This window comes from Electrona antarctica (assembly GCF_951216825.1).
Source record: "Electrona antarctica genome assembly, chromosome: 22".
NCBI lineage: Eukaryota > Metazoa > Chordata > Actinopteri > Myctophiformes > Myctophidae > Electrona > Electrona antarctica.
The window spans coordinates 15,079,225-15,095,092 of NC_136805.1; the positions used below are offsets into that span (position 1 = coordinate 15,079,225).

General features: G+C 42.8%; 1 protein-coding gene across 1 annotated transcript; it reads left to right on the forward strand.

Annotated features, from left to right (window-relative positions):
* Positions 1–4,871: 4,871 nt before the first annotated feature.
* LOC306914900 (uncharacterized protein) lies at positions 4,872–9,372 on the forward strand. Its single transcript, XM_079492133.1, has 3 exons — positions 4,872–5,719; positions 7,783–8,033; positions 8,950–9,372. The coding sequence occupies exons 1-2, from the start codon at positions 5,059–5,061 to the stop codon at positions 8,028–8,030; spliced, it is 909 nt and encodes a 302-aa protein (XP_079348259.1). The 5' UTR covers positions 4,872–5,058; the 3' UTR covers positions 8,031–8,033; positions 8,950–9,372.
* The last annotated feature ends 6,496 nt before the right edge of the window (positions 9,373–15,868 follow it).

A 15,868-nucleotide genomic window follows, 5' to 3' on the forward strand; every position in this document is an offset into this window, starting at 1 on the left:
TGATATAATCCGGCCTCAGCTGTCTGACTCAGACGACACATCGCTGCATAAAGCATATTGATAACCATGACATGATAATTGTCTACTACTGTATCAGAGGGCCTGACTGTACGTACAGTATGATATGAGATGCAAGCGTGTTCCTGATCATTCTGTTCTTATCATGGTTTCCATAATCTATACCAGGACGTCATAGATCTACTGTCATACTGCATATTGTTCAGTGGTGGAAAGTAACTAAGTACTTTTACTTAAGTACTGTACTTAAGTACAATTTTGAGGTATTTGTACTTTACTTGAGCATTTCCAATTTCCAGTACTTGTACTCCACTACATCTCCAGAGCCAACATTTTTACTTTTACTTCACTACAATTATTTGAAAACTTTAGTTACTAGTTACTTTGGCGATTTTAATTTTGATTAGAAAACATTAACCACATTTTTTTCAGAAAACTGGTAGGATGTAGAATGTTCAGAGTCGGCCTCAGGTCTGGAGAAAAACTGATGTATTCAAGTCTGACATCAACTCCATCCTGCATGGAACTCCATATATGGAGATAACCGACACATCCAGGTCTCAGTCTGACATCATAGACTATCTTTGGGCATGACATGTTTACAACACATGTCAGACACAACAGAAAGAAATGTCATGCCCAAAAGATAGGGGTAGGGGCTTTAGCCCGTATGGTGGAGTTAGCCCTCTTAAGCCCCCCCCCCCCCCCCCTTTCCCACAAACCCAAATGCATGACAAACTTCAATGTAAACCAAAATTCATTATCACCCCCCCCCCCCCCCCCCCCCCCTCATCAGCAATTTGTGCACATGGACAAATTGTCCATATATTGGCATATCAGTCATATCATGGGTGTGATATGAGGCAGAATCTCTAGTGAAGACAACGCAACATATATAAAACATGAGTTTTATTGTCTCCACCAGGCCGAAGGCATGGGGAGAGAGTATGTTTTGTCTCCACCAGGCCGAAGGCATGGGGAGAGAGTATGTTTTGCACTCCGTCCGTCCGTGTGTCCGTCCGTGTGTCCACACACACACACACACACACACACACACACACACACACACACACACACACACACACACACACACACACACACACACACACACACACACACACACACACACACACACACACACACACACACACACACACACACACACACACACACACACACACACACACTTATATTGCTCCTAAACATTTTGCCAAACATCACACACACTCCTATCCTCCTGGTGGAGACCTGTGCCCAGAAGGGCACTTTTTCTAGTACTGGATCTCTTTTCCACTAGTTCCACATTTTAGTCTAGTTTTTATTTGTTGATGAAATTGTCAATATATTTTGTCTTAGTTTTAGTGATCGTAGCTTAAAGATTTCGTTTATAGTTTTCCTCAGTGAAAAAGAACACTAAACATATTTTTTTGTTTGTTACACCATCACGAAACACGTGTATATTTTACCCAATGTAAAATATTCCATCAAAAAATATTTCTCATCAAGATATATTGAAGTACAGCAATACATGGCAACTTGAACTACTCTTCTTTAATATTTGTGACAAATTTTGACTGAGTGTCATATGAAAGCAGGGAATCATAGCTTCAAATGGACATATTTGTTTGACCCACCAGTTTTGGAGATATGGCTTATAGAGTAATGTCTTGCAGAGAAACAGCGAGTTGAGAAAACAGGCCTGAAAGGTCCACTTATGTGGTCTCTAACATTACACCTAGCTACATGTTTAAGCATTTATTTCATATTTACATGTCTTCTGTGGACTCTAACATTACACCTAGCTACATGTTTAAGCATTTATTTCATATTTACATGTCTTCTGTGGACTCTAACATTACACCTAGCATTTATTTCATATTTACATTTCGATTTCAGCTCTGACACTTATTTCAGACATGCTCTAGTATGTGAAGAGTCTGCCTGTGCTATTAACTCATTTTGGGGAAAAACTAAAAAAAGATTTCATGGGGGGCAATTATACTCCACTACAGCAGAGACAAATATTGCAAGTTTTACTACAACTACACATGATATAATCCGGCCTCGGCTGTCTGACTCAGACGACACATCGCTGCATAAAGCATATTGATAACCATGACATGATAATTGTCTACTACTGTATCAGAGGGCCTGACTGTACGTACAGTATGATATGAGATGCAAGCGTGTTCCTGATCATTCTGTTCTTATCATGGTTTCCATAATCTATACCAGGACGTCATAGATCTACTGTCATACTGCATATTGTTCAGTGGTGGAAAGTAACTAAGTACTTTTACTTAAGTACTGTACTTAAGTACAATTTTGAGGTATTTGTACTTTAATTGAGTATTTCCAAATTCCAGTACTTGTACTTTTACTCCACTACATCTCGGAGCCAAAATCTTTACTTTTACTTCACTACAATTATTTGAATTGAATCACATCGCATTTGTGGGGATAGAAAACACATGCCTGTATGGGAGCCCCAAAAACACAAAATAAATTGAAAAGGTTTAATTTAATGTTATAGGTCCTTTAAAACACCAAAAGGAGTTCCCGTCCTGAACGGGTTCAGACCCAAGGAGGACGATGGAGTCTCCAATCTGAGCTAGTAGGCTATAGTCAATTCTAAGGCATGGTATCACCAGTTGGTTTGGAAACCCAACTGTAAAATATAGCGGTGGCCTAAGGGTTAGAGGAGCGCCCTTGTAGCCGAAAGGTTGCCGGTTCGATTCCCCGGACGGGCAGGAAAAATCTGGGTGGGGAAGTGATTGTCATCACTCACCCAACACCGCTGAAGTGCCCTTGAGCAAGGCACTGACACCCCAACTGCTCCCCCTGGAGCTGCTTAGTGGCCAACAGTATGACTGTGGTTGTACTGGTCAGCTCCCATGGTTTGTGTGTGTGTGTGTGTGTGTGTGTGTGTGTGTGTGTGTGTGTGTGTGTGTGTGTGTGTGTGTGTGTGTGTGTGTGTGTGTGTGTGTGTGTGTGTGTGTGTGTGTGTTTCTATGTGCAGGGCGTTGCTGAAAATGAGCACCTGTGCTCAGCTATACCTCCCTGGGTAAATAAAAGATAAAAAAAAAAGAATCTGAGATCCTTAGATTACCCAAAATGGCAGGGAAGATCATGGGTATGTCTACACCTCCGATCACCCCCCAGGTCATCTTTGAGCAGGCCACCATTCGACAGGTTAAGAAAATTGTGTCCGACCCCTCCCATGTACTATACCCAGAGTATCGGCTAATGCCATCAGGTAGGAGGTACGAGGTCCATGCGTGCAAGTATAACAGGTACAAGCATTCCTTTGTCCCTCTGTCAATCACACTCCTTAACAGAGTCCTTGCAGAGGGCAGACAGGGTAGGGGTCGAAGGTTATGAGGTGATGTTCTTCCTCTTTTGCACTAGGTATGTTGGTGTGTTGTCTTGTATTGTGTATTGTGTATTGTTTTGTATTGTATTGTATTGTATCTGTATCTGTATGCTGCAGGGCGGGTCCTTGGGGTCCAAGACAAATTTCTCCCTTGGGAGGGAAAATAAAGAAACCTTGAACTTGAACCTTGTACAAACGTCAGATCTCTCCCACAGGCTGTAAGACTGCTTAACAAGTCTAAACAATTCACTTTAGTCTGTGGTATTCACGGCCCCGTTTGTATGCTGAATCTGTGTTCTTTTAAACTTTAGCACATATAAAGATAGTCGATATTTAGATGTCATGGGGGGGGGGGCACCGGGGGGCAATTATACTACACGTTTTAATACAACTACACGTTTTAATACAACTACACGTGATATAATCCGGCCTCAGCTGTCTGACTCAGACGACACATCGCTGCATAAAGCATATTGATAACCATGACATGATAATTGTCTACTACTGTATCAGAGGGCCTGACTGTACGTACAGTATGATATGAGATGCAAGCGTGTTCCTGATCATTCTGTTCTTATCATGGTTTCCATAATCTATACCAGGACGTCATAGATCTACTGTCATACTGCATATTGTTCAGTGGTGGAAAGTAACTAAGTACTTTTACTTAAGTACTGTACTTAAGTACAATTTTGAGGTATTTGTACTTTACTTGAGCATTTCCAATTTCCAGTACTTGTACTCCACTACATCTCCAGAGCCAACATTTTTACTTTTACTTCACTACAATTATTTGAAAACTTTAGTTACTAGTTACTTTGGCGATTTGATTAGAAAACATTAACCACATTTTTTTCAGAAAACTGGTAGGATGTAGAATGTTCAGAGTCGGCCTCAGGTCTCAACCCATTGTCGTTTCATTTTACATCTAAAAAGCATTACTTTATGCTTTAAGGCTATTCAAACATATCATGGCCCAAAGTCACGTCCTATGAGCTTGTAGATCTGCTATTGTTTTTTTGAACAAAATAGCTACATGTTTAAGCATTCATTTCATATTTACATGTGGAGTTTCAGCTGACATTACATTTTATTTCAGACATTCTCTATGTGAAGAGTTTGCCTCAGCTATTAACTCATATATTGGATAAAAAAATGAAAATAAATTGAGTTTCTCTCCTCTGGTGAAATGCTGGAGGCTCTCAGTCAAATCTGGTCACATTTGTAGAATTGTGCTTTAATGGCCTCATGTCTTAATGGTCATTGAGTTTAGGTCTCTGACCCACCGATTAGGCCACACGGCGTATATATATATATACGTTTTACAATGCATTCTTCAGTCTGGTCCACCCGAGACTGACCTGTATACTGGTCACCCTGGTTTGTCCCCCTGGCTGTCCCTTCAGGGCGGGGCTTAGAATAGTATAAAAAGGGGCTGTCCAAGTACTTTGTTGTATCAGTTCAAACCACCACCCGAGGTCTGACGGACGCTGACACTGAATCCAGTCACACCACCAGAGAGGATCTCCTGGACACTGAATCCAGTCACACCACCAGAGAGGATATCCTGGACACTGAATCCAGTCACACCACCAGAGAGGATATCCTGGACACTGAATCCAGTCACACCACCAGAGAGGATCTGCTGAACACAGAGGAGCTCGAACATGTTCCTGCTTCTCACTCTCCTTGCTGGGTTCGCACTGGACGGTGGACGGTGTCGCTCACCGATAATGTGTCCCCCAGGCACAATGCTGACCGGTTTATGGAGTGTGCATCAAGAGTGCATGGAGTGTGATCGTGTGGTCGACGCATTGGTGAGCGAAGACGGAAATTGCTGGTGTCCCGCAGACACAATGCTGAGCGGTGCTCGGTGTGTGGAGTGTGATAGTGTGACCGGCGCAAAGCGGGACAGTCATGGACAGTGCTACTGTGCCGTAGGCACACTGCTGACCCGTGGAGAGTGCATGGAGTGTGATCGTGTGGTCGGCGCATCGTTGGACAAATACGGATACGGACATTGCTCGTGTCCCGCAGACACACTGGCGAGCGGTGGACAGTGCATGCCGTGTCAGTTTGTGGACGATGCAGGGTTGGTCTATGGACGGTGCGAGTGTACCGCAGACCGTCTGTTCATCTATGGACAGTGCTTGCCGTGTGACCCTATGTTCGGCGACCATATGGACGTCGATGGACTCTGCATACCGTGTCCCACAAAGGTGGTCGCTGGACAGTGCCTGCCGTGTCTCACAGAGATGGTCGATGGACAGTGCATGCAGTGTCCGGGCGTGTTCATCAATGGGAAGTGCTGCGATCTCACTCTGGCCTGTAGGTATTTGATGTGATTTTTGTTTGCTATCACAGACTTTATCATTATGACCATTGTAGCCTATGAGATATATAGGGCTCCATTTTCGTCACCACTAAACCCCTTATCCCTAAACTTCTTTGCCTTTTTTTTTTTACTATTTTGCAAAACATTTTTGAATAGTTAAAATGGCCAGTCTACAAGCTCACAACGTGTCAATGTAGATTGGCTAGTTGAAATATTCAAAAATGTTTTGCAAAATAGTAAAACAAGGCAAAGAAGGTTAGGGATAAGGGGTTTAGCGGTGACGAAAATGGAGCCCTTAGACTCTCGTAGATGTATTTTTCGATTCTGACGTCATCCCTCTCTTCATGGGGTTTAACCCATTTTGACTTGAGATCAGATTCTATGTCTTCTACATCCTGACAGTTTTCTGAAAAAGCTATGTTTCTATGTCAGTCGTTCTTCAAATTTTCAAAAATATCAGACCTACAAGCTCGTAGCGCACCACTCGGTGGCGCGCTATGAGCTTGTAGATCTGCTATTTTTCAATAGCTAAAGCATAACATAATGCTAACACCAAAAGGGGTTCCCGCCTAAAATGGGTTAAATGTTTCGCTCGCGGACCTATAATCGCTCTTAGCAAAGTCTAAGGTGCTTACGTTGCTCTAGTATGTGAAGAGTCTGCCTGTGCTATTAACTCATTTTGGGAAAAGCTGGAGGCAGCACGATGGCATGGCTCTCAGTCAAATCTGGTCACAATTGGTTGAAATTAACAGGCTATCCAGCCGTGCTGAAAAGATGTAGCTCTGGTCCATGAGTAAGGCTATGGACCAGAGCTACATCCCTACCTGCTTTCTCTGCACCATTTAAGGCCGTTTCCAAATGTTAAAATGTAAAAGACCAATATTATTATGAAGAAAACAAGATGGTAAGACAGCTAAAAAAAAATAGAATAAAGTTTACCTTCAGAAAAAGTGTTGTTTATGGCTTCTGAATGTAGGTCTTTTAACATTTCATGACCAACATTGGTCTCACTTCCTTCCTGGACTACAAGTCACACCTCCACGTAGCCTCCCCTCAGGGCCGGTCCTGAGCAATCTGGCGCCCCAAGCAGGATTTTTCGCGGCGCCCCCCCCCCCCCCCTCAAAAAATAATATTTTTTTTTTTACTCTGTCCCAAAAATTGAGGAGACACTGTGGAGGCACTGGGGGGACAGTGGGGACACTGTGGAGGCACTGGGGGTCCATTGGGGAGGCACTGTGGGGACACTGGGGAGGCTCTGTGGAGGCACTGGCGGGACACAGGCACTGGGGAGACACTGGGGAGGCACTGGGGAGGCACTGGGGAGGCACTGGGGGGGCACTGGGGGGACACGGTGCAGACAGGGTTGGGACAGAGTAAAAAAAAAAAAAAAAAAGTTAAAAAAAAAAAAAAGTTAAAAAAAAGGGGTTTTTTTTTTTTTTTTTGGCGCCCCTCCCCCATGGCGCTCGAAGCCGTTGCTTCGTCGGCCTGTAGGAAGAACCGGGCCTGCCTCCCCTCTCTCCACGAGGATAACCAAATGCACTAAAGCATTATGGGCATTGTAGGAATTCAGCAATCCAGTCAAACCCTATATATAGTCAAACACACACTTTATTTTTTTGGCCATATAGGGTGCACATTTCTAATAGTTCTACTGATATCAATTACAAATACTCTTAACATTGAGTGACTGCAGTTTCTTCCAGGGGTGAAATGTCCCCTTAATCCATTCTGGGCGGGAACCCCTTTTGGTGTTAGCATTATGTTATGCTTTAGCTATTGAAAAATAGCAGATCTACAAGCTCGTAGCGTGCCATCGAGTGGCGCGCTACAAGCTTGTAGGTCTGCTATTTTTTTTAAATCGAAGAACGACTGACAAAACATAGCTTTTTCAGAAAACTGTCAGGATGTAGAAGACATTTTTAGAATCTGATCTCAGGTCAAAATGGGTTAAAATATAATAATATATAAATATAATAATGGTGACACTGATTTGAAGCCCTATAACTAAACCTTGAAACATTCTTCCTCCTCGCCTCTCTCTCTCTCTCTCTCTCAGCTCTCTTTGATCAAGAACGAGACGATCCCCGTGGAGACACCTGCCAGTGCATTATGCAAGATGCAATTGCAATGCGTGACGACGTGACTGCTGATGACATTGCAGCTGGCATCGACTGCACCGGCATATTTACCGGTTCAGGCGAGAACCCTACCCGCGGCCGCGGGTATGCTGACATGAAAGATGGTGAACGTGACATTTGCAAAATCATGAGGAGAGCAAGTGCATGGCCGCTGTGCGAGTTTTAGAAGGTAAGGCAACACGTAACGTAGGCTACAGTCTGTGGTGGGAAAAATACACAGTTAAAATTACATTATTATTTTTGTTTTACAAAGTACAATTTTGAGGTATTTGTACAGTATCTCCAATTTCCAACAATTTTACTTCTAGTCCACTACATCTCGGAAGGCGGAAGCAAATATTGCACTTTTACTCAACTACGTTTAATTGAAAACTTTAGTTACTAGTTACTTTGTAGTTGTAGATTTTTAGATTAATATTACAAGACATAGAGTAACCATTTCAGCCATTTGAAAATAGCCGATCGGGGGGGCGAATCAAATCAAATCTTAAAATAAAGAAAAAAGAAAATAGCCAATCAACAAGCTCGCAATGCAACACATTGTGAGCTTGTAGATCTGTTATTTTCTTTCGCACTGGACTGAAAGATTTGAAAACTTGAAGTGAGACATTCTGCACAATGAGTGTTTTTTCTCTTTTGGTACTTTTTTATGTACATTTTGATGCAAATACATTTGTACTTTTACTCAAGTACTTACTTTACTCAAGTACTTTCTATTCCTGAAGAGTTACAATGCGAAAATGGAAGCCATCGTTCTCACGATAATACAAATCTAAATATATATATTTTGTAATCTTGTTTTTTTTAAAACACGGGTTTCTGGACGGGTTTCTGAACTGCCCACGTTTTAGTGCATAATGAAATGTAGAAATGTTTGCCTTTATAGGAAGTTAATGGTGGCCATATGGATTTGGCCGCTGCGGCGACCCCAAAGGTCGCCGGCCCAGGCTTTAATCATTAGAGCATGCCCTGGACTACATCTGTGCAAACTTAGGCGCTCTTAGACGAATTAGCGCAAAAGATATCCCTTTAGGATCCTCCACTAGAGTGTTGAAATGATCTGTTGTGTGTTTATAAACCAACAGCTGTTCTCCTGAAGCCAGAGAGGGAGTCGACTCAACAACGCCTCCATCCCTCCTGTTCTCCTGAAGCCAGAGAGGGAGTCGACTCAACAACTCCTCCATCCCTCCTGTTCTCCTGAAGCCAGAGAGGGAGTCGACTCAACAACTCCTCCAACCCTCCTGTTCTCCTGAAGCCAGAGAGGGAGTCGACTCAACAACGCCTCCATCCCTCCTGTTCTCCTGAAGCCAGAGAGGGAGTCGACTCAACAACTCCTCCATCCCTCCTGTTCTCCTGAAGCCAGAGAGGGAGTCGACTCAACAACTCCTCCATCCCTCCTGTTCTCCTGAAGCCAGAGAGGGAGTCGACTCAACAACTCCTCCAACCCTCCTGTTCTCCTGAAGCCAGAGAGGGAGTCGACTCAACAACGCCTCCAACCCTCCCGATAAGTCTTGATGAATTGAATACATACTGTAGGACCACAATGGTGTTATCCTTTTCTTTTTTAGCATGGTTGTACAGTAACTGCACCGCTGTAGTGTTTTGCAAGCTATTATTAAAGTATTCAACCAATCAAAGCATCCGTCTACCACGTCATAGAATTGATTTTTAAGACATCACTGTTGGTTTATATTGAGTGGTTCTAGGTCGTTGGTTAATTGAATGGTTATAAAACTAAGAAGAAAAATGTCCGTCGACTACCTTCTTCCACTGACGAAAACTAAATGGAAACTAAATAAAAACTAAGCTATGATGACTAAAACTAATATATTGACAATTTCGTCAACAAATAAAAACTAGACTAAAATGTTAGGAAGGGACTAGTGGACAAAAGATCCACTATAAGTCATTTTACAATCGGTTGCATGCTGAAAATAGCCGATCTACAAGCTCACAACGAGGTAGATCAGCTATTTTCAGCAGGTGTAAAATCAGTCATTGTTATGATATTAGCCCATGCACAGTACATCTTAGTCTATGTACTTGAACTTGAGATACAGTGTACTTGATATGTATTGTGTACTGCCTGTACTGTAGCATACTTTATAGATAGGCTACGAGATACATCTCGGTGGCAGCAAGGTCAGCCTTGCTGCAGTAGGCACGTTCTTCTGTCTCATATCTTATTGTCACGTCATTATGATCCAGCACTATATGTTTCCTGTTTGTAAGTGCTGGATCATAATGACGTGACAATAAGATATGAGACAGAAGAACGTGCCTACTGCAGCAAGGCTGACCTTGCTGCCACCGAGATGTATCTCGTAGCCTATCTATAAAGTATGCTACAGTACAGGCAGTACACAATACATATCAAGTACACTGTATCTCAAGTTCAAGTACATAGACTAAGATGTACTGTGCATGGGCTAATATCATAACAGTCATTACGACGGCATCAAGGCCCGCCAAAATGCATTTTTGACGACTAAATCAACTGCGGATTGAATCGACTAAAATCGTATGATATTTAGTCGACTGAAACTAACACTAAAATATTCCGGGTGACTAAAATGTCACTAAAACTAAATGAAAACTATTCAAGAGACTACAACTAAAATCTAAATTTGCTGCCAAAAACACTGATTTCCATTTTCCTCTCTCTATTTCCCATTCCCAGTGGGTTTGTCTCATATGTAACGCCAGTGCTGCTTTTTTCAGCAATGGGATAATGTTTTTTGGGGTGGGTAGATGTTGTTGAGCTAGTCATTTTTAAAGCTTCACCCATTTAAAAAAATAATAATAATATGTTAATTAGAACACTTTCCTGGCCGGTCTTTATGTGTGTAATATGTGGTTTTAGAATATTTTAGATGTTAGCAGTGAGCTCAGTGTCTCTGATGTCATGGACACTGGGCTCACTTACTTCCTGGACTACATGTTGTCTCAGTAAGACAGCCCCCTCCCCCTATCCACAAGGAGGAGCAGTGCACCAAAGCATTATGGGAATTGTAGTCCAGGAAGGAAGTGAGCCCTGCAGTGTCCGCATGCATGACATCAGAGACACATGGGCTCACTGCTAAAATCTAAAATATCTGTGTGTATTTAGTAAATATCTGTGTAATATTTAGTGCGTGGCACTTATAACTAAGCGCTACGCTACGAGCTTGTGGATCTGTTATTTTTGAAAAATCGTGAAAATGTGGTGCAAATCTTTGAATATATATTGTTTCAGAGCGAACGTTTTTAACTAAAATCTTTGCTTCTGAAGGGGAGGGGAGGGGGGTCCCCTGGAACAACATATTTTCAGATGGGGGTGGGGGTCAGCAGCCAATTACAAATAGATTTCTTTGGTGTCCTTGACATGAAATAGGCTATTTTGAGAACCACTCATATGGAAACATAGGTTTTTTTTTCTCCAGAAAACTGTTCAGGATTTAGCAGACATTTTGTAGAATCTGGTCTCTCGGGTCTCAGTGGGTTAAAACCAACCTAGGAGAGCTATTAGGAAGTGATGTCTGCGTATACATTTCTGAGGTTAGATCTTAACGAACGTGAAAATGAGCGATACCGTCGTACACTCACTGGCTGTTCTGCTCCGTAAACGATACGGTGGGCGGGGGTCTTTGGGGATCGAGGCGCAGCCGTGCATAACAAACATGTTTTGTTTTGTTTTTTTGTTCCCCCTCAGTTTGTACAATTGCAACCCTGTTATACATAATTAAATATAGATTTAATGGGCGGGTTTATTTAATTTGTCGCTTCAGAGCTATAAACACCTCAGCTGTGTAATGCTAAGCATTGTCGTTTTCTACAGTGAATACAGTTTAGCTATTCTATTAAAACAAAATGTCAACATAACATGTACGGTATACGCCTCCGGGAATGCAACACGACCGACCCCCCCCCCCTTTGAATTGCAAAGGTCTGAATTAAAATGCTGTAGATTATGAAGTTAATTGGAATACCAAATTGAGTGTATATACACAGCGGTAATGGAATAATCATTAATGTTGCTGCAATGACATATCACACAACTTTTAGTTAAATGCAAAACAGGTAGATTTCCACGGTTATCAACATAATTAAGTTAAAGTGAGGGATTTTCTTTTTGTTAAAAAGAAAAGCGTTTTCATTTTGGGTTCATACATTTCAGCCAATCAGTAGAGAGAACGCAAATTGGGAGAGATGTAACAAATAAATGACAAATTGGAACTGCCCCTCTATACGTAAGGGAGGCACCACTCAAAAATAAATGAACAGTAAATGACAAACCACGCCTCTCTCACATATTAGAAGGACAACATCAGTCACCAGAAAAAAAGGTCGGGTGAATTTGATGAATCTATCATGGTTAAAATGAAGTTTGCAGTTATTATGAGTTTGTATAGGAAGGGGGCGGGGCAGCTACAATTAATAGAGGGTATGCACATGACATCATCGTACCTGGAAGTCATGCGGGAACGCCCACTGAGTGGCAAAAAACTACTTTCTGGCCTTGACAGCCCATTCATCCAAACAGAAAAGTCCTGTCTGATTGCATTAAACAATGTTAAACTCACCAACATTGCAGCTGTACGAAAAGCTTGAATTATCCTCTATCTGCAAAGTTTTTGTTTCATAAAAATCCACCATAGAAATGAGCTATGAGCTACTTTCTGTCAAGAAATGCCCTGCATTTGAAGTGTCAGAGTTTGGAAGTGCTTGTTTTCAATAACACAACGTTTTGCACAACACCTTGAAGACCTTAACAGGAGCCCTTGTACAAGGCTTCTTTGACTATGCATGCACCTCCTGGTACCACAGCACCTCAAAGGCCCTTAAAACTAGGCTCCAGACCTCCCAAAACAAACTGGTCAGGCTCCTACTTGGCCTCACCCCCCGAACCCACCTCACCCCTGCCCACTTTGACAGACTGGCATGGCTTAGGGTCGGCGACAGAGTACAGCATCTTGCAATGGGTCTGGTCCACAAGATTCGATACTCCACCAAGATACCCATGTACCTGTGTAGATACTTCCTTAATGTTAACGAAGTCCACACCCACAACACCAGAGGGAGTGCAACGAATCATGTTCAACCCAGATTCGGCACAAACAAGGGACTAAATTCTTTTCGCTCCTATGCCACCAAAATGTGGAACGCCCTACCAACAGTTATTAAGACATGCGAATCCCTTGACTCCTTCAAAACCGCTCTCAAAGGACACCTACGGATGGCTGCAATTCGAAACTGGCCCCCGTAAAATCTGAATCCCCCCCACCGCCCCCCCCCCCCCTTTTTCCCCTCACTGTATATGTTTCTTTTCCCTTTTTACCTCCATTATGATGAATTCCTGTACTGTTCTTTGTCTATATAGAAGTGTCTATTTGTACGTCTCTAAATGTTTTGATGAATAGAACATGGTGGACCCTTTTGTAAACAAGTGTAATGCTTAATTGGGTCGTCCACTCACAGCCTTTGTATTGAGTTTGTGCTTGAAATGTACTGTAATTCTGCAAACTGTTAATAAATTTTTCAATCAATCAATCAATCAATTGCTGCCTCCTGCAGGCTGCATTATGTGACATTTAGAAACAGGTGGTACGCAGGACGTTTGAGTGATTTCCAACGAATGAAAAATAGCAGATCTACAAGCTCATAGTGGCGCGCTACGAGCTTGTAGGTCTGCTATTTTTGAAAAATCGAAGAACGACTGACATAGAAACATAGCTTTTTCAGAAAACTGTCAGGATGTAGAAGACATTTTTAGAATCTGATCTCAGGTCAAAATGGGTTAATAGCATGGACGAAAACAGAGCCCAAAGTCTCCTCTGTGAGTGTGGCAATAAGTCTCCTCTTACCGTCCTTAAACTCTTCCGGTGAAGTCTGCATCCTTCGAAATCCAATAATCCAATAATCCATGCAGGAAAATCCATAAATCCACAAATGGAAATAAAGTTCTCTTTATCCAGTGGTGTATATATCCAATAATAATAAAAAAAAAAATACCTAAGAAGACCGCGCACGCACCCGGTAAGAATGTACAAAGAGACATTGAGACGAATTGGAGTTGTGCTCGGCTTCATCCTCGCTTCAAATATCCAATAATACCCAAATACGAATATAAGTAAGTAGCCTTGCCAAGCCATGAGGCCCATAGACACAAGTACACCCCCTGGACATGACACTATAGTATGTCCCCAATCCAACCCTTGATGCTGAGTGTCAAGCAGGTAGGCACTGGGTCCCATTTTTACAGTCTTTGGTATGACCCGGCCAGGGATTGAACCCCGACCTCCCAGTCTCAGGGCGGACACTCTAACCATAAGGCCACTGAGCTGGTAACTATATACGAATATAGCAAGACTTTATTGGAGAAGAATTCCCCCTCCACCTTGGCCTGCCACTGCCAGAGTCACACACACACTCCACAGGTGGTGCCAATCACTCAATCAAGCTATAGGCAGTGTTGATTTTGACAGATTTTTTTTGGTTTTAGTTTTAGTCACAGTGTCTTGAGTAGTTTTAATTTAATTGGTCACATTTGAGTCACCTGGAATGTTTTACTGTTGGTCTAGTTTTAGTCGACTACATGGGGCGGCGGTGGCTCAGGGGTTGAGTGGCTGGATGGCAAGTTGCCAGTTTGAACCCGGGCTCCCCCAAAGTTACTGTCGAAGTGTCTTTGAGCAAGACACTGAAACCCTAATATTGTCTCCACCAGGCCGAAGGCATGGGGAGAGAGTATGTTTTGCACTCCGTCCGTGTGTGTGTGTGTCCGTCCGTCCGTCCGTCCGTCCGTCCGTCCGTCCGTCCTTCCTTCCTTCCGTCCGTCCGTTACCAGCTAATCTCCGGCACCGTTAACCTGGTCGATGCCAAACTTTGCACACACACTCCCTGGATGGCAACATTGAACCTCTGCCCCACATTTTCCAGAACGGCCTGTTATAGCGCCACCATGAGGCAGCTTTTCACATTTTTACCTAAAACTGCACCGATCTGTGTGAAACGTTGCATGCACACTCCCTAGAGGCCAAGGACAAACCTTTGACCTGCATTTTCCGCATCTGCCTTTTATAGCGCCACCAGGAGGCCGACTTTTGTAAAACACATTTTTTGATATTACTCCTCCAGATTCTGTCCAAAAATCTCACAAATCGTTACACATTATCTCTATGGTCATGTGCTCAAGTCGGATCTGTCCGATATTTCATATTCCATCCTAATTGGCTGGCTTTCACAGTTTGCAAGATTGCCCCGTTTTGAACAAAAGCCTCAAATCATGAACGCAGCATGCAATTTACGTGAAATCTTTCACACATTTTCTTACTAGGCTGAGGAATATATCCCACCCTTTTCACATTGGCCTGTTATAGCGCCACCAACAGGTTGATTTGTGTTCCTCAACAAAATGAAGAAAACTGAAACAAACATGTTTATATTACTCCTAAACATTTTGCCAAACATCTCACACAGTCCTATCCTCCTGGTGGAGACCTGTGCCCAGAAGGGCACTTTTTATAGTTGTTTCTGTTTTTGCTGCATTTGATGCTTTCAATGCTGTAGTTCTACCAGTGTTGATTTTCACAGATTGTTTTTATTTATTTGGTTTTACGGCGGTGGTGGCTCGGGGGTAGAGTTTCCGGATGGTAACCGCAAGGTCACCAGTTCGAACCCGGGCTCCCTTACCCCCTTTTTGAAACTAGCTCCTTGCCACTCGCCCTACACACTTCCACTTGGTTTGAGCATACATATATAAATCATAGAGACGGCACTGGATGGGAGGGGAATCCCAGTGCCGTCTCTATGCTTTATATATCTATGCTCAAACCAAGTGGAAGTGTGTAGGGCGAGTGGCAAGGAGCTAGTTTCAAAAAGGGCCTGCAGAGTTAGTGTCGAAGTGTCCTTGAGCAAGACACTGAACCCCTAATTGCTCCTGATGTGCTGGTTGGTGCCTTGCATGGTTTCCTCTGCCATCGGTGTGTGAATGGGTGAATGAAATGCACAATCTATGTAAAGCGCCTT